Source organism: Notechis scutatus, chromosome 2 (genome assembly GCF_049901735.1).
Source record: "Notechis scutatus isolate UNSWTSFEM ecotype Mainland chromosome 2, rNotScu1.2, whole genome shotgun sequence".
NCBI lineage: Eukaryota > Metazoa > Chordata > Lepidosauria > Squamata > Elapidae > Notechis > Notechis scutatus.
Genome location: NC_142010.1, coordinates 265,281,534 through 265,309,533, shown reverse-complemented (window position 1 = coordinate 265,309,533; position 28,000 = coordinate 265,281,534). Strand labels below are relative to the sequence as shown.

The 28,000-nt window shown below is 44.0% G+C and overlaps 1 protein-coding gene across 2 annotated transcripts; it reads left to right on the top strand.

Annotated features, from left to right (window-relative positions):
• The first annotated feature begins 327 nt into the window (after positions 1 to 327).
• Positions 328 to 28,000, top strand: LOC113426353 (aquaporin-3). Of its 2 annotated transcripts, none has more exons than XM_087958710.1 (7): positions 328 to 688; positions 16,543 to 16,669; positions 19,702 to 19,839; positions 21,332 to 21,450; positions 23,468 to 23,685; positions 25,743 to 27,190; positions 27,553 to 28,000. In XM_087958710.1, the coding sequence occupies exons 1-6, from the start codon at positions 581 to 583 to the stop codon at positions 25,909 to 25,911; spliced, it is 879 nt and encodes a 292-aa protein (XP_087814836.1). In that variant the 5' UTR covers positions 328 to 580; the 3' UTR covers positions 25,912 to 27,190; positions 27,553 to 28,000. The 2 variants fall into 2 exon arrangements, with proteins under 2 accessions (XP_087814836.1, XP_087814837.1); XM_087958711.1 differs by having other exon boundaries at positions 27,547 to 28,000.

Genomic DNA, 28,000 nt, shown 5'->3' with positions numbered 1-28,000 from the left:
ATACCCAACAAAAATATATATATATTGCTGGTTGATTCTTCATTCTGTCCCTCTGTTAATGTGGGTTGACTTTTATCCTAGGCTATCCTAGGTTATCCTGGGTCTGAGTCCAGGTGGAGCTCTCCCTTCACAATCAGGAGGCTGTGAGTTCGATCCTAGGTAGAAGCAGGGGGTTGGACTAGATGAACTCCAAGGTCCCTTCCAACTTGGTTATTCTGTGACCTTCAACCAGCTTAGGAAGGTTGGGAATTAAATTTGGCAACAGTCCAAACGACCTGCTTGACCCAGGCAGTGACTTCAGTGTGAGTGAGTGTGCGTGCGTGAGACGTTGCTGACAAGAAGAGGAGAAAAAGGAAGAGAGAGAAAACCGCACACCACTCCGTACAAGGCTGTGCAGTGGGTGTGTCAGGGCGTGGGTGTGCACAAGCGGCAGCCACAGGGCAAAGGAGCACACGGGGGAGGGTGGATCCAGGACATCTCCACCTGCTTATAAGCTGGGGAAGGTCTGGATTCTGAACATGAGCCCCAGAGAGCTGTGGCTGAGAAGTTCAGAACCAAGCACCTGCGAACTCCAGGAGCCATGGGGAGGCAGAAGGAAGTGCTGTCAGTCATTGGATCGAGGCTGCGGATCAGAAATAAGTTGCTCCGGCAGGCCCTGGCTGAATGCCTGGGCACCCTGATCTTGGTGGTACGTAAATGGATGGGGGCTGGGTGGGGAAGAAGGTGGGAAGAAGGAGGAAGAGAAGGAGAGGAGAAAAGAAGAGAAAGGGAGGGGAGAGAACAAGAAGGAGAAAAAGAAGAGAAAGGGAGGAGGAGGAGGAGAACAAGAAGGAGAAAAAGAAGAGAAAGGGAGGAGGAGGAGAAACAGAAGAGAGGAGGAGGAGGAGAACAAGAAGGAGAAAAAGAAGAGAAAAGGAGAAGGAGGAGAAATTATGATAGTAATGGAGAATGAGAAGGAGGAGGAGGATCAAGAGGGAGGGGAGAAGAGAAGGAGAAGAAAGAAGGAAAGGAGAAGGTGAAGAGAGAAGGAGAAATGAGGGTTTGTGGTGGAGGATGAAGAGGAGGAGGAGGAGGAGGAGGGGAAAGGAGAAAGAGGAGAATAATGGGAGGGAAAGGAGAGGGAGAAAGAGAAATGAGGGCAGTGGTGGCAGGTGAGGAGGAGAAGAACCATGAAGAGGAGAAAGGGAAAAAGAGGAGAAGAAGGAGAGGAAAGGGAGAAGGAGGAGAAGAAAGAGAAGGAGAAAAATGAGAGAGAAAGGAGGAGAAGGAGGAGGAGGAGGAGAAAGAGAAGGGGAGAAATAATGGGTGTATTGGAGGTTTTACTCTCTGTGGCACAATGAAATGCCCTGATGGAGTATGGCAGGAATAACCTGGAATAATTCACTAAAGATCTCCTGCTCTGTTCACACAAGGCAAGATTCTTGGTTAGTGTTAATCTTGGTCTGTTTTTACTCTGGCTGAATATCTACTCTATTGACATCCAACCTGTTTGGTTAATTTTGGGTGGGAGGTACTGTTCTAACCTAGGAAATGGGCTTGCTTAAGAAGCAGGCTCAGACTGTTGTGTGAATGCAGCCAGCAACTGAAAATCACCGCTAGTTGTGCCCATTGTGAATTTGCTTCCAGCAGTGATGAAGAATTGAAAATCCTTTCAAAAATCGACTCTTTCGAACAGGCTAGCCTTGGGGTTTCACAGAGATCAGTTAAGCACTGTTGAAAGGTTCTGTCTAATAAGAAAGTTTGCACATTGGGTGTCAAAAAGTTTGAATTTCTTGAAAGGGCTCTTCCAGCTTCTTCCAGAATTCAGATTACTTCGTATAGATCAGCGGTCGCCACCAGAGAGAGAGAGACAATGGAAAGAAAGAGAGAGAGAAGGGAAGGAAGGGGAGAGAAAGGAAGAAAAAGGAGGAGAGAGAAAGGGAAAAGAGAGAGAGAAAGGAAAGGGAAAGAAGGAGAGAGCGCAAGGGAAGGAAGAGGAGAGAAGGGGAAAGAAGGAGAGAGAGAGAAAAGAAGGGAAGAAAGAGAGAGAAAGGAAAGGGAAAGAAGGAGAGAGAGAGCAAGGGAAGGAAGAGGAGAGAAAGGAAGGGAAATGAGGAGAGAGAGAGAGAAAGGGAAGGGAAAGAAAAAGAGAGAGAGAAAGGGAAGGGAAGGGAGGAAAGAGAGAGAGAGGAAGGAGAGAGAGAGAGAGAGAGGCAGGGAGCAGAAGGAAGGTAAGATAAAGAAAGAGAAGAAAGGAAAGAAAAAGGGACGGAAGGGAAGAAGGAGAGAAAAACTGCTAACTTCGCAAGCTAATTCCTATGAATAAGTTGGGTCTCCTCCTGTTTAAGTTTTGTTTGAGAGCGATCACCTTAGTACCCCCACACATTCCCCAAACATCCCATTTGTCACCGGTTGGCAACTTTGCGAGGTTTTGCACCTATTTATCGAGGACTACCTGTGGGCTTTGAGTCTCATTGGCCAAACTCATTGGCCAAACTCAATCCATTGTCTCTAGCAAAGGATCTGGGAACCTTTGAGTATTTTAATCCCGCCCTGTAACATGAGTGGGTGATGAAATCTGAAGGGGTATAGGGTTTCCTGCTTAGGCAGGGGGGTGGACTAGAAGACCTCCAAGGTCCCTTTCAATTCTGTTATTCTATTCCATTCCATTCCATTCCATTCCATATTATCTACTCTACTCTACTACTCTACTCTACTCTACCCTACCCTACCCTATTCCTATTCCTATTCCTATTCCTATTCCTATTCCTATTCCTATTCCTATTCTGCTCTACTCTATTCTACTCCATTCCATTCTAAATTCCTAATTAATTCCTAATTCCTTTGCTATTTTATTCTACTCTACTCTACTCTACTCTACTCTACTCTACTCTACTCAACTCTATTCCTATTCCTATTCCTATTCCTTTTCTACTCTACTCTACTCTACTCTATTCCATTCCATTCTAAATTCCTAATTAATTCCTAATTCCTAATTCCTAATTCCTTTTCTATTCTATTCTACTCTACTCTTCCACCCTATTCCTATTCCTCACTCTCCTATTCCTATTCCTATTCCTATTCCTATTCCTATTCCTATTCTCTATTCCTCTACTCTACTATTCTATTCCATATTCTATTCTATTCTATTCTATTCTATTCTATTCTATTCTATTCTATTCATTCTATTCTATTCTTTTTTCTGTTCTGTTCTGTTCTGTTCTGTTCTGTTCTGTTCTATTCTATTCTGAAGGAAGGGTGATTCTTTGTTTTCCTGTTTTAAGTAAACTTTTCTGAGAACCTCGGAGAGAAGTGAACGATATTTGCAGACCAAATTTGAGTCTGAGTTGCTTTTTTTCCCCCCCAGGGTTTGGGGTCTGAGCTTCCTCGCTCCGTTGGAAGAAGAAGGTGGGGAGGGGGGAGATCTATTCAAGGAATAGCTGAGATGTTTGCAAAAGCTGAAAACCAACCACGCTGAAGAAATAGCAGGGCGTCAGGGCGTCGCGATCTCAGCCATGCCCGTGTGCACCGATGCACCCCACTGTTGACGCATTGTTTCTTTTACCCTCCTCCTCCTGCTCCCTTATGCAGAGCCATTCCTGGAAATCAATGGAGCCGAAGCCCATTATCGCGATCCTATTGGGTGCCGCCCAGATTCTGGGATAAGATGGGAATCTGTTTTTATTTATTTATTTATTTTATTTATTTGATTTGCCAATTGTTTACAAGATAATAAGTATAAATGTATACATAGTTGTGAATACATGAAATGGGTACATATAAGAAAAATAAAAGAAGAATAAGAGAAACAATAGGACAGGGACGGTAGGCACGTTGGTGCGCTTATGCACGCCTCCTACAGGCCTCTTAGGAAAGGGGTGAGGTCAATAGTAGACAGTCTAAGGTTAAAGTTTTTGGGGTTTGGGAAGAGACTACAGAGTCGGGTAGAGTATTCCAGACATTGACCACTCTATTGCTGAAGTCGTATTTCCTGCAATCAAGTTTGGTGCGATTAACCTTGAGTTTGTATCTATTGTGTGCTCTTGTGTTGTTATGGTTGAAGCTGAAGTATTCATTGACAGGTAGGACATTCCAAGGTATGATTTTATATACCATGCTTAAATCAGACCGAAGACAGCGTAATTCAAGGTTTTCTGTTTTGAATCTTGTAAATAAATCTACGTGAAGATTTGAATGGGGTGGTTGGCTTGCAGACGTTTCGTGGCCCAGTGGGGGAAAATCATCAGGGATAGAAAGGAGTGGGGTTTGCGAAGGGGAGGAGGAGGAGGAGGAGGACTGTAAGATTCTAGATGCTCCATCCTAGGGCACGCAGGGAGGAGAGGATCAGGATAAAACGTGGTCTACTCGGGAGGAGAGGGCCATGATCCCCTTCGTGGGTTCCAGGTGGGAGATTTGCATAAGAGTGTGGACCTGCGTGCTAACAGACGCTGGAGACAAATTAGTGTTTTATTCCTAAAGAAGGTTTATCTTGGTTGGTGTTCTTCCAACGGACTGTCCCTGGTTATCTTCCTGAAGTTGGCAATTATCTATCCTGGTCTGTCGTGGAACTTTATCCAGTGCGGTTTGTTTTTATTCTTTGCTTCATCATCAGCTCTTTGACTGTGAACAGTGTTTCTTTCCTTTGAAATGTTATTTTGAAAATAGTTTACTCCTCCACTGTGAACAATTCAACAGTGAAGCCAAGCTGAAGGTATTAAAGGACTTTTAGTTACGTTTTGGGTTTTGTTATAATTCTGAGATACTCTGGGTCATTACAGGAACATCATAGGTGAGTGGATGCTCTCTGTTTATATACTGGAGTTGGTGTGAATGTTCTTGGTAATTTCTTGATTGGTAGCCAACTCAGAACAAAGAGCAAACCCCAATCCCTTTTTTATCACTGAGGGCATTGCTTAGTTAGAATATAAAATAAGAGAGTTGGAAAGGCCCCTCAAATATTGCATAATTATGACATAATAAATAATCATTAATAAGTATTATTGTATAATAAATATAGTTGTAAAGTACAATATAGTATAGTATAATTGGCTCATAAAACATCTGCAAGGAAATAACTGCACACAGAAAGTACCAAGCGCTCCACAAATAAAGCAATAAATAAATTTGAATCCCACTTATTCCTAAGACCCGAAATGGGAATTGTCAGCATAAAATCTTGTCCCAAAGTAGAAAATGCTACTGCCTATGATTTTCGCAGACAGCTGCATTTCTCTTGGTAGAACTGAAGGCACATACATGCCTGATAACTGCCTTTCTCTTAAGTGTGAGCTTCAACAAGGCTAAAAGTGTGCATAAAACTGGGTGAAGCATTATTACAAAGCGAGCTCCAAAAAAACCGCCACATTTTCCATTTCTGGATTTTTAAATCCAATTTTAAACTGTTTCAAGCAATGCCAGGGGAATGAAAGTTGAAAAGAAAGAAGGAAGGAAGAAAGGAAGGAAGGAAGGAAGAAAAGAAGAAAAGAAGGAAGGAAGCAAAAGAAAGAAGAGAAAGGAAGGAAGGAAGGAAGGAAGGAAGGAAGGAAAAAAGGAAGGAAGGAAGGAAAAGAAAGAGGAAGGAAGGAAGAAGGAGAAAGAAAGAAAGAGAAAGGAAGGAAGGAAGAAAAAGAAAGAAAGAGAAAGGAAGGAAAGAAGAAAGGAAAGGAAGGAAGGAAAAGAAAGAAAGGAAGTAAGAAAGAAAGAAAAAGAAAGAGAAAGGAAGGAAAGAAGGAAAGAAAGAAAGTTCAAAAACCAAAGTGTAAGTTTTAGAGGGTTGTGGGGCTTTTTGGAGTATGGGTGTTGTTTGTGGGAGACACTGCTCTGCAGATTGAGACACTCTGCACATGGCCTGGAAAAATTCTCACCCAGCTCTGAGGAACATATTGTGGGAAATTCAGGGCAGAAAGAAGGCCCAGCCCTTTGGATATATGCTTCTGGCATCATGCTTCAGTTGATTTGATGGATAACCATAGCTGTCCTCAGCTTTCACCCCAGATAATTAACTGGCAATCTGACAAAGAAAGAAATATTTCGCTAGCAACGGGGCGGTAATAAAATTATCTCCTATCTTTGGTAATAAAATTATCTCCTATCTTCCCTGAAGGCCAAATTCCTAAAGAGCAATAAGGATTGTTCCATGGGCTACAGCCAAACTGCTTAAGTAATTTCTTACTTCTCTGCAAACAGCAGTTTGATACCATGTTCTCTTGCTGAAGCCCTCAACAAACTTTCTTTGCTTCTGGGTTTGCCCTAAACATTTTTTTAAAAAAATATTTTATTGATTAAATTATTAAAACATTGGCCATGGTGTGATCTTCCTGACGTTCCTTTTTGCCATGCATACTATAATTTATGGTGCAGGTCTTACATACATTTCTATATTTTGTAGTTAACTTATATCCATGATCTTATCCATCATATTCCACCCTACTTATTTATGTAGCTTCATTTACCCATTCTACAAATCCTACTCATTTTTTATCCTGGGTCCTTCCTTTCTGTTCCCACCATGGATAAAATTTATTCCATATCTTGTAATATTCTGTCTTGTTTTTGTTTTTCAATTCCAGAGTCAATCTATCAATCAGTATTTTCTTTATTGGAATTTCTCTATCTTTCCATTGTTGAGCAAAACCCATTCTTGCTGCCGTGAAAATATGTACTATTAGAGAGGTCTCCTCTTTGCTATATCTCTCTGTCATAATTCCTAGTAAAAATAGTTCCAGTTTGTATTCTATTTCCTGTCCTAAATATTTTTTGAACCCCTTTTGGTCCTGAGTTAAGTCAGTTCTGCGGTCTTTACCGACCTCTGTAGATCTTTAAAGGTTAAAATGCCCATTAGAGGACTGGAGGCTAAAACATACGAAGAACGGTTGTTGGAATTGGGAATGTTTAGTAACTAGTTTAACAAAGAAAAGGTCTTGGGATGACATGATAGCATCTTCCAATATCTGAGAGGTTGCCACAAAAAAAGGGGGGATCAAGCTATTCTCCAAAGCACCAGAAGGCAGGAGAAGAAGCAATGAGTGGAAACTAATCAAGGAGAGAATTAACCTAGAACTAGGATAAATTTTCTAACAGTGAGGACAATTAACCAGTAGAACAGTTCTCTCCAGACGTTGTGGATGCTCCAACACTGGAAGTTTTGAAGAAAGATTAGACAACCATTTGTTTGGAGTGGTATAAGGGTTTCCTGCCTGAGCAGAGGGTTGGACTAGAAGACCTCCAAGGCCCCTTCCAACTCTTGTTATTCAGTTCTGTTATTCTGTTATACGACCAGCAAACTATGGAACAGTTTCCTTCTGGAGTTGTGGGTGCTCCATCACTGGAGGTTTTCAAGAAAAGATTGGACCAGGATGGAATTCTTTGGTTAGTGGGTTGGACTAGAAGACCTTTTAAGGTCTCTTCCACCCCTATGATTCTATGTTCTAACTTGCCTTTTTTTAAAAAAAAAAATGTTGAGAACTTTGCAGGAGAATTTTGAGGGTAGGAGAGGAAAACACGATAAGTTCCATAGAGTTTGGTATTCAATTGGGGTTGTTGGATTGCAAGAAGATATTTCAAGGAAGAAAAAGAAGGAAGGGTAAATAGATTTTTAAAAAAATAAAAAAATAGATGTTGGAAGAGCCAAGAGTTTATATTTGTCCAAGTCTGAATAGTTGAAAGGAAGAATAGGGGATCATTAGAGTTTTTCAATTTCAGCCACTGTAAGATATATGCATTTTTATTATTAGAATTAGCTGGGGAATTCTGGGAATTGAAGTCCATGCATTTTAAAATAGCCTAAAAAAAAAATCAATCTCTCAATTGTAATGGGCAGGATCCCCCCACCCCCACAAATTGAACTTACAACAGTTCATTTGGTGACCTTTAAAAATTACGACACTGAAAAAAGTACTAATTTAACCACTGCCGTGACTGACTTAACAAATGTAACAAGAAAAGTCGTAAAATGGGGCGGAATCACTTCACAAATTTCTCACTTGCCGACATAAATTCTGGGCTCAATTGTGGTCGTAAGTCAAGGATTCCCTCTAGGTATAAAAGAACAAGAAGTGCGAACTGCGGCAAGGAAGGACAGGGAAATTAAAATGCCAAAAGTAAAGGAGACTCAGCAGAAATTTCAACAGGCCTTTTTGCTGTTTCTGCCAACAGCAACAATGTTGGTTTGAGCCCAAGAAAGTTTTAAAAGAGTTAATCAATTGGGAGGGGATTAGGTTTGAGATTTTAATCAACTGGTTGATTGAATCTACTGATCAATAAAAACACAATTTAATTGAAAATATTTTGCAATGAGTTGGGGCAACCTGTTTGTGTTTGTGACACAGACAGTACAAATATTAATTGGATGGATAATAATCTATCTATATCTATATATAAAAGCAAAATACGACTCATGCATCATCACAAAATCTCCAGAACCGTAAAGCCTACGAACTTGAAATTTGGCACCTATGCTCTTCTTGGCTTTTAGGTGCTCACTAAGAAATGACCATCAGAACATTTAGAGTATTTCCTATATTATTATTATTAACACGCTCTGATGCTAAGGAGTTCTACTCCCCCTCCCTGAAAAGAAATCTGCTCCAAATGCAAAACACAAGCAGAGGAGAGGAGTTTCAGTTTTATTTTCACAGCAGCACCAAGCAGCTTTAGTACAGAACAGTTGAGCTAAGCCATGCCCAGGCTCCTTGCTGTCTCCTTGCTCACACAGCAAATACTCTTTCAGTTTCCAAACAATCCTCAACTCTCTCACACACTGACAGGACATTAGCCAGATGAATGCTGATGGAGGCTGGTAGGCAGAGGCAGAAATTTTTCCTCCTTATTTTCCTCTCCCAAAAACTAAGTCCGATCACATAGTTTCGTAGCGAAGCACAGGTATCAAGCTAGTATGAATATATCTGTTTGGAAAAAGAGTTCCAAAAGGATTGCAGTCTAAAATTGCTTCTGAGTCTACTTAGAAGCAAACTACGCTGAAGCTCTTTTAAGTTGTGTGTACTTGACTCCCAGAATTCCCCAGCCAGCAAGCCAGCTGGGGAATTCTGGGAGTCGAAGTCCACGCAGCTTAAAACTGCTAAGGTTGAGAAATACTCAGTTCGGACTTAACGTTGCTGTAAGTTTGCACAATTATTATTATAATATTTTTGCAAAATCAGATTTCAAGGCCTCATTGTGCTTATTTGACATAAACCAATCTTCTAGGTTCAGAGCCTCTAGGCACGGTGTTGTGTTGGAAAACACAACACCGTGAAACTCCCGGTGAACGCCTGCTTCCTTGCCCAACCCTGGCACAATTATCCTGTCTCTAGAAAGATTTCCCTGGTGCCAAGTTTAATTAACGAAGCTGCATATACGGGAAGATCCCTATCGCGTCCCCAGAAGAACAAAAGGAACTCTTGAAGGCTTGGAGGGGGAAAGGAAAAAAGAAAAGAAAAAAAGCAGAATTTTTTTTTTCAGGGTGCGCCTGATGCTAGACTTAGAAAAGAACCGCTCCACCTCTTGGAGATAAAATCTATTAACAGCTTTTAATGAATTTGGGAGAACTGGAATACGGGAAGATTAATTTTGGAAGGAACCCACCTGGCTTCTTTGGCATTTTACGATCTATCCCAAGGCAGGGTTACACAAACTGAATTCTGCAGGTGTTTTTGTCTGTGTTCCCCACTGCACCCCTCTAGGCAAGGTGGGGCAGCTGTTGAAAGGGGAGATGGAGGGGCGGGGATAAAGATGATTTAATGGCGGTGTTGCAAGCAGAGCTCCCAGGGTTCGTGTGGGTACATGCTCCCCTCTTTCCTTGCCTCTTATTATTCTTATTTTTGGGAAGGGCGGTGTCACCCAGGAGGAGTTCAACCTGGATCAAGACGAGGGGTGGGACCCAACGTTTGCTTTGTGACTGGCTTAGCAAACTCTTGGGTGTCTTGATTTTGGTTCGTTTTGGGCGCTTAACAGAACAACAGCGGTGAGATACCTAATGGGTGGAGAACATACTGGAGAATCCCAGAATTGGGCTGGACTACGGCAAGGTTGGACAACCTTGGCAACTTTTTAAAGACCTCTGGACTTTCAACTCCCCAGGTTGACATCTGGAGTTGAAACCCACCAGTCTTTTAAAAGTTGCCAAGGTTGGACACCCCTGAGCTAAAACCTTGAAGCTGTTGGAAGAAATATCCATCTGGTTCAGTTCCAAATAGGGACAAAAGCCCCGGAGACAAAATGGAGGCTGGAAGACAAAATGGAGACAAAATGGAGGCTCTGATTGGAAAGATGGTTTAATGATGAAGCAGAAGCACATGGGTGATTCTGGGCAGCTGACCACATAGAGTTGAGAGTGGCTGGGTTTTTTATACCTTCTCTTGGGCTTTGCACTTGAGCTTCCTGTTCCTGTGCAAGAACATGTATTCTATTGGCTGTTGTCAGGCTCCCATGGGGCCTTGTACAAATCCTAGGAGTTTGTCTGAGATAAATTTGGTTAAAGTTTGGCTGATGCAACGAAGGGGCTTGTTGGGGAATTCCTATTGTGGCTGAGGGCTAATCCTACCTTTGGGTGAGGGTATTTACTTATGAATAGAGCTATCTATCTCTTTATCTCTTCAGTGCTGACATCTGCTGTGGGCTATTAAGGAAGGTAGGGGCTGCTTTCCAAGAGCATGTTTCTCCATTTCTCATCCAGGGAAATATAATATTCTGCCTTTTTAATATTTCTCAAAATAATTTATTCTTCTAGGCGTGGGATGGGTGCTGACTTTCTACAGAGGTATCTGCTGCGATCTTGACTTTGAATCTCCCTTTTCTAGAACTGTTTTGCATACATTATAACATATTGAGGGTACGTCCCTTGAGGTGGAAAGTTGGAAGGTTAAACTAGATGCCTTCTTGAGATGAAGGACCGAAGGATAACTTCAGGAACTTGCAACTAGAACTCCAAAGCTAGCTCATCTTAAGAAACCAAGGAAGTTTGAGTTGATCAGGACTTCTGTCTTCAGAAGATCCCAGGGTCATGGACTGCTTAGTGAAGTTCAGAAGCAAAACAGTTTGGAATAGGAGTGTTTGAAGGACATGAAGCCAGCATGCTGGTTGGATAATTCCACACAGTTGGTCCACATATCTTGTTGTTGAAGTTGAGAATCACTAGCTTAAACCATGAAGTGGTTGTGTCCAGTGCAGTGGATTTTGTCAGCTTTCAAACAGGGCAGCTCTGTGTGAAAAGTCACACAGGTGTTGTCCACAATAATAATGCCCCACACAGCATGGCCAATCTTGGAGATGTTGAACCAGTGTGGTACACTACAAAAAATCAAGGTCTTTGGGGTAGGTGGGTTGAGAGGAAGTCTCCCAAACAAAGATGGCTGTCTCCAGGGGTGGGATCCAAATTTTTTAACAACCGGTTCTGTGGGCGTGGCTTAGTTGGTGGGCATGGCTTGGTGGTCATGTTATTGCTGGGCGTGGCCAACTCAATATCACTCACATCGTGGCACGCATCTCCTCGCCTGGCCTCTCGTGACTGTGGGGATGCTGCAATAGTCATAAGTGTGAAAAATGGTCATAAGTCACTTTTTTCAGTGCCATTGTAACTTTGAATGGTCTCTCCACACAAGCAAAGTACCAGCAAAGGAGGGGAAAAACAACTCCAGAGACATTCCTGAGACAGGAAGTCTAGTCCTGCCAAGAACGTAATAAGGGTTAACGGAGAGGCAGTTTCTGTAAGCAACACCAGAATGTTTCCTTCCTGCCTTCCTTACAGGATTAGACCAGTAATTTCTTCTAACAACTGGTTCTCCAAACTGCTTAGAATGTTAACAACCGGTTCTAGCGAATAGGTGCAAACCTGTAGAATCCCACCCCTGGCTGTCTCAGATGGTGGATACTATGAAAGTTTGCATCCTGGGAGACGAAGAAATTGGAGTCAAAAAAGGCACGAGCCGCTGAGGAGTGCAGAAATGACATTCTTTCCTAGCCTTTTCCAGGGAGCTGGGTAAATGGATATAGTATAACTTTGTTTGAACCCAGGATCGACACGTTCTTTTAATTGGTCTCTAAAGACTACCTGAGCATAAAACTAACACGGAGTTGTGACCTGAAGAAGCAGGACAGATTTTAATTTTCCTGCCACAGGCCAACTATTTAAAAAAAACAAAAACCTTTGGCCCAGTGGTGGGATTCAAAATTGTTTACTACCAGGGCGTGGCTTGGTGGGCGTGGTAGGGGAAGGTTACTGCAAAATCCCATTCCCTCTCCACTAACCTGCTTTCCAGCTCCATTCTCCTGTTCAGGGCAACCAAAGACCCAGCCAATCAACTGGGACTCGGGAGGTGGTGAATAGATGAGGCGGGGCCAGTCAGAGGTGGGATTTGCCGGTTCTCCGAACTACTCAAAATTTCCGCTACCTGTTCTCCAGAACTGGTCAGAACCTGCTGAATACCACCTCTGCTTTGGCCCATTTAACAATGCAAAATCAGAGCGTTGAACGTAGCAATGGCTTCCCAAGGAGATTCTCTTTCTTATGTTGTAAAAAGGTCCTGAAAAGATTTCCAAGTGAAGATGGCACAGAAAAAGGGAAGAGACTAACTTCCCATGCGCTTGGGCAAAACCTACTCGCAATGCAGGACTTGGTGCATTGATATGCATTTTGTAAAGCAGTAGATCAAGAGGAAGGCAGTGAATTCATTAGGACAGGGAGGAATGAATTATAGGCCAAGATAGAACCTAGATAGAAGATAGATAGTAAGGCCACACCTGGAAAACTGCATCCAGTTTTGGTTACCATATTATAAAAAAGAAGTTAAGACTTCGGAGGGGGGGGGGGAAAGTGCAGAAAAGAGCAACTGAGATGATTAGGGGGCTGAAGGCTAAAATATATGAAGAACGGTTGCACGATCTGACTAGCCTAACAAAGAGAAAGATTAGGGGTGACATGATAGCAGTTTGCCGATATTTGAGGGCTGCCCCAAAGAAGAGGGGGTCAACCTATTATCCAAAGCGCCTGAAGGCAGGACAAGAAGACAACAAATGGAAACTAATCAAGGAGAGAGAAGCAACCTAGAGCTGTGACAGTGAGGATAATCAACCAGTGGAACTGCTTGCCACCAGAAGTTGTGGGTGCTTCAACACCAGAGGTGATATTCAGCTGGTTCGGACTGGTTCTGACATACTGGTAGCAGAAATTTGGACCAGTTTGGAGAACCAGCAAAACCCACCTCTGACTGGCCCCGCAGCCTCCCTTTCTCATCCTATATTCTATTGATTTTTAGCTGAGTTGATTTGCCTCAGCGGAGCTAAAAAAAACAGCTCCCCTCACGGAAGGCGATCTTTGAGTGCAGAACTGGTAGTGCGCCATTTGGAATCCCGCTACTGTTCAACAGTACAGATTTTAAAGAACAGATTGGACAGCCCTTTGTCTGAAATGATATAGGCCAGCGATGGCGAATCTTTTTGTTGCGGCGTGCCGAAAGTGTCTGTGCGCGTGATAGCATGTGTGCGCATGCCGGCACCCACAATGCAATGTGTCCTGCCCCCCCCCCTGCGCATGCACGCGCAATACCCCCTCCACACCCTCTTACCTGCACTGCGCATGCCTCCCAGCTGATCTTGGGCCTGTTTGAGGCCTTTTTTGGCCTCCCTGAGACTCAAAGGAAGCCTCTGCAGCCTCAGGAGGCCGAAAAACGGCCCCGTTTTGACACTTCCAGTATTTCCAGAAGGCCCGTTTTTCGGCCTCCTGAGGCTGCAGAGGCTTCCCTCGAGCCTCCGGGAGGACAAAAACGGCCTCAAGCGGGCCGAAAATCAGCTGAGAAGCGCATGCATGTGATGTGCAGTTAAGTTTGGCTGGAGCTCACGTGCCCACACAAATGGCTCTGCGTGCCACCTAGGTTCACCCTCACGGGTATAGGGTTTCCTGCCTGAGCATTGGGTTGGACTAGAAGACCTCCAAGGTCCCTTCCAGCTCTCGTTATTCAGCTCTGTACGATTTCACTCGGCCCTCTTCCAGATTTCAAGTTTGCACCCACCTTTGATTTATTGCTCAATTGTGCACGCCATTCTTCTTTAGCCTTTCTCAGATTGCACAGCCATTGTTTTTTGACAGCCTGAAACATGACAGCTTTGATTAACTCAACTTCTTTGGCAGCTTTCCGTCCAGCCCAACTGGGCCTTGTTGTCATCGCTGTTGTACCAAAGTCAAACGTATGGAAGGGCGCCCACGGGAAATCTTATCCTGTCCACACCTTGTACAAGAAAGTCCTTTATCACATTCTTTTTGCTATGTATTATGTCAGACGATAATCTTATTTTCTTTCAAATAAGATTATCGTCTGACATAATAAATGGCAAAAAGAATATGATTCAAAGTCCTTTTTTTTTTTTTTGTTTAAAGCTCAAGGACAAACAGCTATTTTTTAAAATCCTCTGCTACAAGGAGTGAAATTTAATCTCCTGGTCAGAAGGAGGAGGAAGAAAGTAACCTGAGAGGAAACAAGACTTTGATTGCATAAGAACCTGAAATAAAATGGAAACTCCCCCCCCCCCCCGCTTTCTTGGTTAAAAACTCTCCGTAAATCCTTTGTGGGTAGACCTTTTGACTACAATGGAGCACAATATAGTTCTGTGGCTAACTGAGATGCTGGGTCAGTGAATTTGGCTCCATTGTATGACCCTTCCTGGTCACCGTTGTTTAGTGAATCAATGCAGCTGTTCAATGAACCACACAGTTGTTACATGAATCCGTCGTACGCATTGAACTTGGCTCCTCAGACGGTCGTAAAAGGGGGATCCCGTGACCGTCATAAACATGAGTCAGTTGCCAAGTATCAGAAATGTTGATCACGTCACCATGGGGATGCTGGAAATAGCATAAGGGCAAAAAAACCCGGTCATGAGTCACTTTTTCAGTGCCAATGTCAACTCATAAAATATTTCTATGGTTTTTTTAAGACTTGCCAACAGAAAGGGAGGGGGGAGCAGTGCGGCAGCTTGGAAATCAAAAGTGCATTCCATAAATGTTTTCAAAGTAACTAGGTGACTGAAGTTTCTGCCCCGAAAAATTCTAACTGGAGAGCATGATTGATGACTCTGGGCTATGGACGTGTCCCATTGGAGAATATGAATTACGATATACCCAGAGGGCTGGAGGGAAAACCAGGGTCAAGGGTGACAAATGCATAATGTGTCTCAGAGTCGGCTACACCCAGGCAGTGCTGGACATGTTAACTCCCAATAAATCCTTTGGACGTTTGGCTCGAGACTCAGGATTTAAATGGGGGTAACTGCTGGAATCCTGGCAGCCATTGTATTTTTGAATGGTCACTAAATTAAGTGTTGTAAGTCAAGGACTATCTACATACATTCTATTGCTTGCTTTAAAAAAAATATCAGATTCTAGCTCGATATCCGTGCTTCGCTACGAAACCAAGTGGTCGGACTTAGTTTTTGGGAAGGAAAATAAAGGGGTGCCTCTGCCTACCAGCATCCATTGGTATTTATTTGGCTAGCATCCTGTCAGTGTGTGAGAGAGTTGAGGGCTGTTTGGAAACTGAAAGAGTATTTGCTGTGTGAGCAAGGAGACAGCAAGGAGCCTGGGCGTGGCTTAGCTCAACTGTTCTGTACTAAAGCTGCTTGGTGCTGCTGTGAAAGTGAAACTGAACCTCCTCTCCTCTGCTTGTGTTTTGCCTTTGGAAGAGATTTATTTTCAGGTGGGGAGGGGGAGTAGAACTCCTTAGCATCAGAGCGTGTTGATAATAATATAGGAAATACTAATGCTCTGATGGTCATTTGGAAAAATCCTTTCTTAGGGAGCCCCTAGAAGCCAAGAGGAACCTACGGGCCAAATTTCAAGTTTGTAGGCTTTATGGTTCTGGAGATTTTGTGATGATGCGTGAGGGGTATTTTGCTTTTATATATATAATATTTGCACTATGTAAGAATATGCTAGAGCAAGCAATATACAATGCTCTGATCTGGGGACAAAAATTCAGCTGTTATTGCCTTGTGTTTCAACCTCAGGTAATCCTCGACTTATGACCATAAGGGAGCCTGCTTCATACGGTTGTAAGTCACGACCATCGTGAAGCAGGTCACCCATTCTACTGACCTCTGATTTTACAACCTTTTTTTTTACACCGGTCATTAAGTGAATCACCACAGTCCTTAAGTGAATTGGCAGTCGTTAAATGAGCCCCATTGTTTACCATGGGGAGTTTTGGCCAGTTTTCAGGGGGGAAAACGTTGTAACTTGAGGTCCTGTGACAACAGGACTCTGCAAACAGTTCTAATTCAGTGGTAATTTGGTCACATGACCACGGGGAAGGCAGCTGTCATAACTTCGGATCATAAGTACTGTTGGAGGGGAGGGTCCATTGTAAGTTTGAATGGTCGCTGGGGGAATTGGTCGTAACCCAAGGACCACCTGTAGGAACCTAGGTGTCACCTTTTGCAATAAGAACTTGCACAAAAATTACATAAATTACATAGTTAGGATTGCATAGAGCTGGGACCTTGGAGGTCTTCTAGTCTAGCCCTTGCTTTCCTGAGGCTTCAAATCTGGACATCACCGAGTTTCTTCCTTCTTTTCAGATGTTCGGCTGTGGTTCGGTGGCCCAACTCGTGCTCAGCAAAGGGAGTCACGCCCGCTTCCTGACAGTCAACTTGGCCTTCGGGTTTGCCGTGACGCTTGGAATTCTGATTGCTGGACAAATCTCAGGTATGACGCCCTGATGGATCTCACAGACACCTATGGTCAGCCACTTTATGTACCACAAGACTGGCAGCTCCCATCCTCAGCAGTGCAGATTTTCCTTTTTCCCTTCCCTTCCCTTCTGTTTCCTTCCCTTCTTCTTTCGATCTTCCTTTCCTTCTCTTCCCTCCCATCCCCTTCTCTTCCCTTCCCTTCTCTCCCCTTCTTCCTTCTATCTTTCTTTCTTTTCTTTCCCTTCCCTTCTCTTCCCTGTCATCCCCTTCTCTTCCCTTCCCTTCTCTCCCCTTCTTCCTTCTATCTTCCTTTCCTTCCCATCTCTTCCCTTCCCTTTTTCCTTCTATCTTCCTTTCCTTTCCTTTCCTTTCTTCCTTCCCTTCCCTTCCCTCCTCTCCATTCCCTCTTCTCTTCCCTTCCCTCCCTTCCCTTCCCTCCTCTCCTTTCCTTCTTCCCTTCTTTTCCTTCCCTTTCCTTCCTTCCCTTCCCTTCCTTTCCTTTCCTTTCCTTCCTTCCTTCCTTCCTTCCTTCCTTCCTTCCTTCCTTCCTTCCTTCCTTCCTTCCTTCCTTCCTTCCTTCCTTCCTTCCTTCCTTCCTTCCTTCCTCCCTTCCTCCCTCCCTCCCTTCCTTCCTTCCTTCCTTCCTTCCTTCCTTCCTTCCTTCCTTCCTTCCTTCCTTCCTTCCCTTCCTTCCCTTCCCTTCCCTTCCCTTCCCTTCCCCTTCCCTTCCTTCCCTCCTCTCCATTCCTTCTTCTCTTCCCTTCCCTCCCTTCCCTTCCCCCTCTCCTTTCCTCCTTCCTTTCCTTTCCTTTCCTTTCCTTTCCTTTCCTTTCCTTTCCTTTCCTTTCCTTTCCTTTCCTTTCCTTACCATACCCTTCTCTTCTCCTCCCCTCTCCTCCCCTCTCCATCCTTTCCCTCCCTCTCTTCTTTCCTTCCATCATTTCTTGTTCCCTCTTCTTCCACAGGCAATGCAGAAATGGCGCCTGGTTTAAAATGCAACGATTAAAAACGAGCGATGTATTAACTGCTCGTCCATGCCTAATCCTTTTGAACCCCATTCTTAGCCTGGTTTGCAAGGGGAGGGTTCAGACAAACTTCTCCTTTTAGCAGGCAGAGAAAGCGCGGGGTTGGCAAAGGGGAGGCTTGAGAGCATCCAGACAATGGGTTCATTCACTAATCCAGTTCAAGATAAAATAAAGTTCCTTGTTGCCTGTTTTGCTTGGACGGCTCAATTGGGCCGTATCTTGGCATTCACGGCAAACCAGCCTGAACCACAAAACACGCAGGCAAGGATTATGCAAAGGCCCGCGTTACACCCTTGTATCCCAGAGTCTCACCTGAGTTCAGTAGTCCTCAAATTATGACCTTAACGGAGTCTTTGCCCATTACGGTTGTAAGTCATGACAATTGCAAAGTGGCTTTACCACGTGATCGACTTGATTTTATGATCCTTTAAGGGCAACAGCCATTCAGCAAACACGGATGTCATAGAATGCATGCTGTACTTGTTCACTGAACATCACAGTCCGTGGTTGGTACGGAGCATTTTAAAACCAGAAGTCAATGTCGTTTTCGGCAAAAATGTTGTCAGTCAGGATTATGTGATTGTGGCACTCCATCAGAGGAGGATGTAGTTCGGAAAATATTGGACTGTGCCGAGATGGATAGATTGACATTAAAAACAAAGGACAAAGAAGATACAGAATATTACTTAACACGGAATAGATTTTATGAGTGGTTAGAGATAAGAGGAGAAAATTAGATGAAGAAAGGTGATTGCTATGTATGAACTAAATATAAAGAAGGTTTATAATTATAAATCTATATATATAAAAGTGAAATGTCCCTCACGCATCATCACAAAATCTCCAGAACTGTAAAGCCTACAAACTTGAAATTTGGCACGTTATGTTCCTCTTGGCTTCTAGGGGCTCCCTAAGAAAGGATTTTTCTAAATGACCATCAGAGCATTTAGAGTATTTCCTATATTATTATTAACACGCTCTGATGCTAAGGAGTTCTACTCCCCCCTCCCCACCTGAAAAGAAATCTCTTCCAAATGCAAAACACAAGCAGAGGAGAGGAGTCTCAGTTTCAGTTTTGTTTTTACAGCACCAAGCAGCTTTAGTCCAGAACAGTTGAGCTAAGCCATGTCCAGGCTCCTTACTGTCTCCTTCATGCTCACACAGCAAATACTGTTTCACTTTCCAAACAGCCCTCAACTCTCTCACACACTGACAGGACACTAGCCAGGTGAATACCAATGGATGCTGGTAGACAGAGGCAGAATTTTCTCCCCCTTATTTTCCTCCCGCCAAAACTAAGCCCGACCACATAGTTTCGTGGCAAAGCACGGGTATCGAGCTAGTATGCCAATATAACCAGCAGAACTACAAATAAGCTAAGATAAAGAGAAATCTAGTTAAAACTATTCTGTTACACTATTACTATATGTTAATATTCCTTTTTGTTCTTTCTTTGCTTTTCTGTAAATGAGATGCCCTGACGATACACTGTATTAAAAAAAAAAAAGGATTATGTGACTGTGGGTGCTGCCCGTGGTTTTACAGTTAGTACTTGATTTATGGCCACAATGGAGGCCACAATTTCCATTGCTAAGTGGAAGCTAATATTAATATTAATAATGATAAAGATAATAATAGCAATAATAATATATTGTTTACCGGTACATATATAATAATAAAAATGTTTTATCTTCTAATTTCTACTTCTATTTTCTAACCACTGATCAAACAAATCCCATGTTGAGAAATATTCTGTGTCTTCCTTGTCCTTTATTTTTAGCATCAATCTATCCATCCCTGCACAGTCTAATCTCTTTTTGATTATGTTCTCATGTGTAGGAGTATCCTCATTCTTTCAATATTGTGCAAATACAATTCTCGCCGCTGTCAACACTATTAAATATGTATTCCCTTTGTTATAATTTTCTGGTGCTATACCTAACAAAAAAACATTTCTGGTTTTAGATCTAAAACCACGTATGTTTTACTTTTTGACATAACCGTGGGATATTTTTCATAGGTGGTCATTTGAACCCGGCGGTCACTTTTGCGATGTGCTTCATGGCTCGGGAACCTTGGATCAAACTTCCGGTTTACGCCCTCGCGCAAACCATTGGAGCATTTCTCGGAGCGGGCATCGTGTTCGGCTTATATTTTGGTGAGTCAATTCAAGGACTTCTTTCTTTGTCGGTTCATGGGCCGGCATCCTTCTCCTTCGGCCTCCATCTTCTGCAAGGTGGCCCCAATTTCCTTTCTTCCAAAGGTCTATAAAGATTCTCAAGTCATGGTTGTCCCAAAGGTGCTTTTTTCCCAAGAGGCAACTGGACTTTCTGGTTTTTCTCTAAAGACATTTCACTTCTCATCCCAGAAGCTTCTTCAGCTCTGACTGGATGGTGGGGAAGGGAAGGATTTTATACTCCTTGCAGACAGCTGGTCATTTGCATCCTTTTTAGAGGGTTGTTGAGGCCACTTGGAGGTTTATCTGTGTCCTCAGGGTTACCTGAGTGGTGCAAATGGTTTCTGTAGTCATTTCCAGAACCGATTTCCAGAAAGATTTCAGAGTACGGAAACCATTTGTAGTACTCAGGTAACCCTGAAATCACAGAGGAACCCTGAGGAACTTGCCTCCAAATTCCTGAAAACTATCTAGGTAGTTCATGTCATCATCCAAAGGCTAGGAGGTCTATCTTAATGAGATACATCTCCCCATGCATAGAAATGGAGAGCTAGCATTCTGCAGCATGTCTGCAATAATCCTGAATTGATTCCTGGTTTCAGTCCCTTTCTCCTGCTGGTGGGATCTACTGACAAATGAGCATCAGATCCAGATGAGCTGAAAAAATTCAAATAAACAAATACATAAACAGAGAACAAATTCCACTCCCTTCTAGCACTGATGATGTTACTTAGTTGGGCCATGAAATGTCTGCAAGAAAACAACAAAGATTAGAGCGCATTAAAGACCCCACAATCCTCCTCCTCCTCCTCCTCTTCCACCTCCTCCACCTCCTCTCCATAAACCCCACTCCCTTCTAGCACTGATGATGTTCCCTAGTTGAGTCATAAAATGTCTGCAAGAAAACAACCAACCTCAGGGAGCACCAAGGACTCCACAGTTTAACCCTGAGCTACAAACGTTTCTTTCCATTGAAACAAGAACATTTTTGATTTGCAAAGTCCCTATCTTACCTGCGTGGGCTAGGCGAAAGAAATGTTGAATTCATATTGGACTGCAAAGCATCTAAGCTGCTTGTGTCAACTCTCGTGGCCCTATCAGTTTTATTGATCCTTGTGGACATGACAAGACACCTTTGTTTAGCAGGGCAAGGTTCAAAACTTCTCATTGTGATAGGAAGAGTCAAAAAAAGGCTGAATTATCTTCATGGGTATTCTCTGCCCAGGCGTGTCTGATAGTCAAAAAACATGAGGATTACGTCTGCGCGTATCCAAGAGCTGTCTCATTTTTACCTGGGTTGCACACACGTAAAAAGACTTAGAATAACTTTATTGTCACTTTAAAATGTGCGTATATTAAACTGGAAGTTCATCGCATATAGCTCTCAAAAGGTCATAAAAAGGAAGCTTCTTTTGCAGTGATGGGTGAAGGAATTCTGGGTGGTTCAATTCTCTATTTTGATCCCTTTTTCCAGATGCCATCTGGGCATTCGGTGAAAACCAACTCTTCGTAGTGGGCCCCAACGGGACAGCGGGCATCTTTGCCACCTATCCTTCGGAACACTTGAATTCCGTCAATGGGTTTTTTGACCAGGTAAGGCACAAATGTCATATTTAGGGCCCATTAAGCAAAGCCTAGTTTAATGAAAAGAAGAACTAGGGGGGTGACATGATAGGGGTGTTCCAACATCTACGGGGCTGCCCCAAAGAAGAGGGAGTCAAGCTATTCTCCAAAGCCCCTGAAGGCAGGACAAGAAGCAACAGGTGGTAACTAATCAAGGAGAGAAGCAACCTAGAATTAAGGAGAAATTTCCTGTTGGTGGGAACAATTAACCCATCACTGGAGGTCTTTAAGATGAGGTTGGGCAACCATTTGCCTGGAATGGTAGAGGGTTTCTGGCTTTCCTTCAGAAGTTGTAGGTGCTCCAACACTGGATGTGTCAGGATTTCATGAGTTGACAGGTTGTTTTTCAGATTGGACACCCTTTGTCTAAAGGGTACAAGTGTGCAATGGTGTAGCTCGGGTGTAGGATGAGGGTAAAGGTTTGTTCTCTGAGCTTGTGGGTTGGTTTCCAAAATTTTCATTACCAGGCTAGGCAGGGGTGGGATTCAAATTTTTTAACAACCGGTTCTGTGGGCGTGGCTTAGGTGGTGGGTGTGGCTTAGGTGGTGGACGTGGCTTGGTGGCCATGTTATTGGCTGGGCGTGGCCAACTCAATATCACTCACATCGAGGCATGCATCTCCTCGCCTGGCTTCTCATGACTGTGGGGATGCTGAAACAGTCGCAAGTGTGAAAAATGGTCATAAGTCACTTTTTTCAGTGCCATTGTAACTTTGAATGGTCACTCCACACAAGCAAAGGACCAGCAAAGGAGGGAAAAATAACTCCAGAGAAGTTCCTGAGACAGGAAGTCTAGTCCTGCCAAGAATGTAATAAGGGTTAACGGAGAGGCAGTTTCTGTAAGCAACACCAGAATGTTTCCTTCCTGCCTTCCTTACAGGATTAGGCCAGTAATTTCCTCTAACAACCGGTTCTCCGAACTGCTTAGAATGTTAACAACCGGTTCTAGCGAATAGGTGCGAACCTGTAGAATCCCACCCCTGAAGCTAGGTAATATCTTCATCAGAGTTTAGGAGAAACTTAAACTCCCCTAAACTTCGCTGAAGATGTTCCCAACTTGGAAATGAAGCATTCAAAAACCAACCCACAAGCTCGGAGAATGAACCACCCTCATGGGTATAAGATTTCCTGCCTGAGCAGGGGATTGGACTAGAAGACCTCCAAGGTCCCTTCCAACTCTGTCATTCTGTTAAGCCTCCTGAGATGACCGTAATGTTGGGACAGGTAGAAAGTAAGAGTAGAAGAAGACACACAGCATCATGGTGGATAGATGGCGATAGATGGGACACCTGAAAAGGCAGGTTGGGGGCAGATCCTTCTGGAGAAGGTCTAAGTGTGTGGTATAAGGTCTTCTGCCTTGGATAGTAGGTTGGACTAGAAGACCTTCAAGGTTCCTTCCAGGGGTGAGATTCAAAAATCCCAGCAAATGGTTCACTGCCCGGTTGTTGGGTGGACGTGGCTATGGTGGGTATGGCCTACCAGAACTTCTTGGAGGGCCGTTTTTCACCTTCCTCAGAGTCTGGAGGCTTCCTGACTTCTGGTACTTCTGGAAAGCCTGTTTTCCCTGCTTCTAGAACCTTCACGTGAACTCTGACTTACCTGCATTGAAAATAGGCCATGTGGAGACTCCTGGGAGAGGTGGGGTGGGGTGGGCGGGACCAGCCGGTCAGTTCAAATACCGATTTAGTGAACCAGATGCAAATGTAACAACCAGTTCTCCCAAACCGGTCTGAACCGGTAGAATACCACCCCTGGTCCCTTCCAACCCTATGATTCCATGTCTCATCAGTAGCTTCCTGGGATGTGAAGTTAAACTCGGTCAGGTCTTTTCAGCAAATTTTGAGGGGAAATTCCAGGGCTGCAGGATAGACAGGTATGGGAATGGCAAACTGCTTTGGTGTCATTGTCAAGGCACTCACAGGAGTTGTGAAGACAGAAGAATTCCTATTTCCTTGAGGCACCCACTTTTTAATCTTCTTTCTTCTCAGTTCATTGGCACTGCGGCGTTGATCGTTTGCGTCCTGGCCATTGTGGACCCGTTCAACAACCCTGTGCCTAGAGGTCTGGAGGCCTTCACAGTTGGCTTCGTCATCCTGGTCATTGGGACCTCCATGGGTTTCAATTCCGGTTATGCCGTCAACCCGGCCCGAGACTTTGGCCCCCGTCTCTTCACCGCCATTGCTGGCTGGGGTACCGAAGTTTTCACGTAAGTGGCTTTTGCGGCTGGACTGAACTTTGAGAAGGAGGTTGGACTAGAAGACCTCCAAGGTCCATTTTCAACTCTTCTATCCTTCTGTCCTTTCATTAAAAGATATGAAGAACCGTTGCAGGAGTTGGGTTTGGCGAACCTAATGAATAGGGGGGACATAAGAGCAGGGTTCCAGTATTTGAGGGGCTGCCACAAAGAAGAGGGAGTCAAACTATTCTCCAAAGCACCAGAAGGCAGGAGAAAAAACAATGGGTGGAAACTAACCAAGGAGAGAAGCCATCTAGAACTAAGGAGGAACTTCCTGACAATCAACAATTAATTAGTGGGACAACTTGTCATCCAGAAGTTGTGGGTGCTTCATCACTGGAAGTTTTTAAGAAGAAACTGGACAGCCATTTGTCTGAAATGGTGTAGGGCCGTGATAGCAAACCTATGGCACACGTGCCACAGGCGGCATGCAGAGCCATTTGTGCCAGCACGTGAGCTGCAGGCAAACTTACCTTACTGCGCATGTGCGCGCCTCACAGCTGATTTTCAGCGGGTTTGAGGCCTTTTAGGCCTCCCAGAGGCTTGAGGAAGGCTTCTGCAGGCTTCGCAGGCTGAAAACTAGCCCTGTTTCATCACTTCCTGTTTCTCCAAAAATACCGGAAGTGACTAAATGGGCTTAGTTTTCGGTCTGCAAAGCCTGCAGAAGCCTTCCTCAAGCCTCTGGGAAGCCGAAAAAGGCCTCAAACCAGCCCAAAATCAGCGGTGAGGCACAGTGCAGGTAAGGGTAGGTGGGTGAGCACGCATGCGTAGGGGGTGTAGGGGGCACGCATTGCCTTCTGGGCGCTGGCACGCAGCGCAAGCGTGAAAACGCGCGCACAGGAGACCAAAAAAAGGTTAGGCCCAAAAAAGGTATAAGGTATTCTGCTTGAGCAGGGGGCTGGACTAGAAGACCTCCAAGGTTCCTTCCAGTTCTATTCTGATTGATGGATGTCAATTGATCAAAGTTCGGTGTCAAGGAAAATCTCTAGAAGGCACAGTCGATGGAGACAGGGTGTGGAATCGAGGAACAATTCCATTGTTAATGATTGCCCAACGAATCATAGATGCTACCATTTTGCTGGATCCTGGCCAAAAGTGGATAGGCAGGGATCCTAAAATTCACGTTTGGTTGTACAATTTGGTGGAAAGAGGAGATAGTTCAAAGTCGGGGGCCGGGGGGGGGGAGGAAAACTGACCTCCTATGACTTTAAAAAGCATGAAGAGAAATAAGTCATTGAGGGAGGTGCGTAGAGAGGAGATACAAATGTGAATTCCTTGGTACTCTCTGACCTTCGTGGTTATGGAAGGAGGAGGAGGAAGAGGAGGGAAACTGTGGGGTCCTCGGTGCTCTCTGAGCTTGGTTGTTTGTTGGCAGAGGTTTCATGACCCAACTAGGTCACGTCTTCAGTGCTACTGATAGTGGTACTACTGATACTGGTAGCACTGATGATGTGACCTAGTTGGGTCATGAAATGTCTGCAAGAAAACAACCAAACTCGGAGAGCACCAAGGATCTCACAGTCCTCCTCCTCCTCCCCTCCCTTCCTCTCCCTCCCTCTCCTCCTCCTTTCCACAAACTCCACTCCCTTCTAGCACTGATGATGGTACCTAGTTGGGTCATGAAATGTCTGCAAGAAAACAACCAAGTTTGGAGAGCACTAAGGACCTCACAGTCCTCCTTCTTCTCCCCTCCCTCCCTCCCTCCCTCCCTCCCTCTCCTCCTCCTTCCCACAAACCCCACTCCCTTCCAGCACTGATGCTGTTACCTAGTTGGGTCATGAAATATCTGCAAAGAAGCAACCAAGCTCAGAGAGCACCAAGGACCCCACAATTCCTCCCTCCTCCTCTCCACAAACTCCACTCCCTTCTAGCCCTGATGATGTTACCTAGTTGGGTCATGAAACATCTGCAGAAAGGCCATCCAGCTCAGAGAGTACCCAGGACCTTACAGTTCAGCCCTATTGTCTCCTCTTGACCCAGCCAACTGCATGTCCTCTCACCGTTTCTTCTGCTTGTATCTCTTACAGGACTTCTGGACACTGGTGGTGGATCCCTATTGTTGCTCCCTTCCTGGGTGCCATCGCAGGTGTTTTGGTCTACCAGCTGATGATAGGTTGCCATGATGAACCCCCTCCCGAATCCAACGATGAGGAGAGCGTCAAGCTGTCCAATGTGAAGCAGAGGGACAACGTCTGAAGCTACGCGCTTGCTCCCTGGACAATTTTTTTTTAAAAAAATATATGATAAAAATTTAAAAAAAACTGAAAAGAACCAAAGAAGAAAGTCAAATGTTCACCCAATAGGATTTTGGAGTCTTCTTCATGCTTACTTCTTTGTCTACCCTTGATGTGTGTTTTTTTTTTGTTGTTGTTGTTAAGGCAGCTTTCTCCCATCAGGTTACCTTCAGGTGTTTTGGAACTAGAATTCCCAGGTTCCTCTTTCAACATGCTAGCTGGGAAGGATGGGGATTGGAGGCCCATCCAATCTGGAGGTCACCAGGTGGAGGGAACTGCAGGGGAATGTCCATGTCTACCTTTGTTAAGGCAGCTTTCTCCCACTCAAGTTCTTTCTGGAACTAGAATTCCCAGTTCCTTTTTGATCATGTTGGAAAATGGGAATTGCAGATTTGGAGGTTATCTGGAGTTTGCCTGTGAATGTTGATGTTTCTATTAAGGTAGCTTTCTCCCATCAAGTTCCCTTCAGATGTTTCAGAACTAGAATTTCCCAGGTTTCTCTTGGAGCTGACCATGTTGGCTGGGAAGAATGAGAATTGCAATCCCAGCAGACCTGGAGATCACCAGGTGGAGGAAACTGCCTGTGAATATGCATGTATCTTGTTGGGGGATTATGATCTATCTTGGCTTGTTTTGAAGGACCCACCTGACCAATAGTTCTGCTTCCAGGTGGGATATTTTGGCTACTTGGGGGCTCCTCTTTTACTATGTCATTCCTAACAAGTTTGCTCTTTTGGTCTTCTCTGTTGCTTCTGCTTCTTTTGGCATGAGATGGGTTTGGAAGGTATGGGTTCATCTTTGTAAATACATTTGGGGCTGCGGTTTGAGAGAAGGATGGGGGGGGAGAAAGCTATTACAGCTGCTGTGAACAGCTAGATAGTCTCAATCCACTCATTTATAAGGGCTGGATTTTCTGCAAGACGTTTTGGGTGAAAGTCAACGATACAGAATAAGACAGTTGGAAGGGACCTTGGGTTGGGTTGGGTTGGATCATTACTGTATGTCTTTCTAGACAACTAGAAATTTGTCTTGATTATTCCAGACAAATAACCTTCATCCCAATTGTTTAGTCTTTTGCTTTCTGAGAAACCGTGTACATTTAATTCTTGCTTCAACTTGTTTTTGTTCATTGTTTTAAACGTGCATTTATGAAAAGATCTTCACATAATGACTGCTACCCTGTGTCGTTCACACCCAAGAGACTGAGGTCATAAGCAGACTATGGTGGGGCAAGATTGAGTGTTGAATTTTGGCCCAGGTCTTTTACATAGGGCTATTTTTAATTCCAAATGGATAGTGCAATCAGAGCTGGGAAGAAAACCACGCACAGATTAGTAACATCATGCAATACCTCCAGTTATTTGAGAGCCAGTTTATTCTAGTGGTTAAGGCAACAGGCTAAAAACCAGGAGATGATGAATTTTAGTTCTGCCTTAGCTATGAAAGCCAGCTGGGTGACTCTGGGCCAATCACCAGGGGGCTGTGAGTTCTAGTTTCTACTTTAGGCACAAAAGCTGGTTGAATGACCTTGGGCCAGTCATTCACAGGTTGGTTGTTGTGGGGAAAGGAGGAGGAGGAGGAGGAGGAGGAGGAGGAGGAGGAGGAGGAGGAGGAGGAGGAGGAGGAGGAGGAGGAGGAGGAGGAAGGAGTATTAGATATATTCGCTAACTGGAATTATTTGTTAATATAATACAGGCAGAATACAAATGAAATCAATAAAAATTTATCTGGATCCATCCTTTCAAAAAAAAAAAAAAGCACTTCCACTGAAGCCATGTAAGACACACACAGACACACGGAGAAAATTTTATATTGCCAGTGGGATACAAGCTTCCTTAAATTATGGATTTCCCAAACGATCTGTAAAGTTTAACATCTGTACTGTATTTCCAGGTATTTGTTTTTTTTAAAAAAATGAAATTAATACACCTCTTGTATAATTGCTGTCATTGTTTGGCAGTATTTGTAAACAGGGCTGTAATAAATAAGGCTGGCATTGCAAATGCCACTGTTTGATACGAATGAATTAAATGGAATCCTTTGTATTTCTA

Bases quoted from the DNA above. Each gene is read 5' to 3' on its own strand.
- LOC113426353 (XM_087958710.1), top strand. From the start codon at position 581: ATGGGGAGGCAGAAGGAAGTGCTGTCAGTCATTGGATCGAGGCTGCGG. The intron at 16,670-19,701 runs GTATGACGCCCT...TATTTTTCATAG, and splicing joins GATTGCTGGACAAATCTCAG to GTGGTCATTTGAACCCGGCG. The intron at 19,840-21,331 runs GTGAGTCAATTC...CCCTTTTTCCAG, and splicing joins CGTGTTCGGCTTATATTTTG to ATGCCATCTGGGCATTCGGT.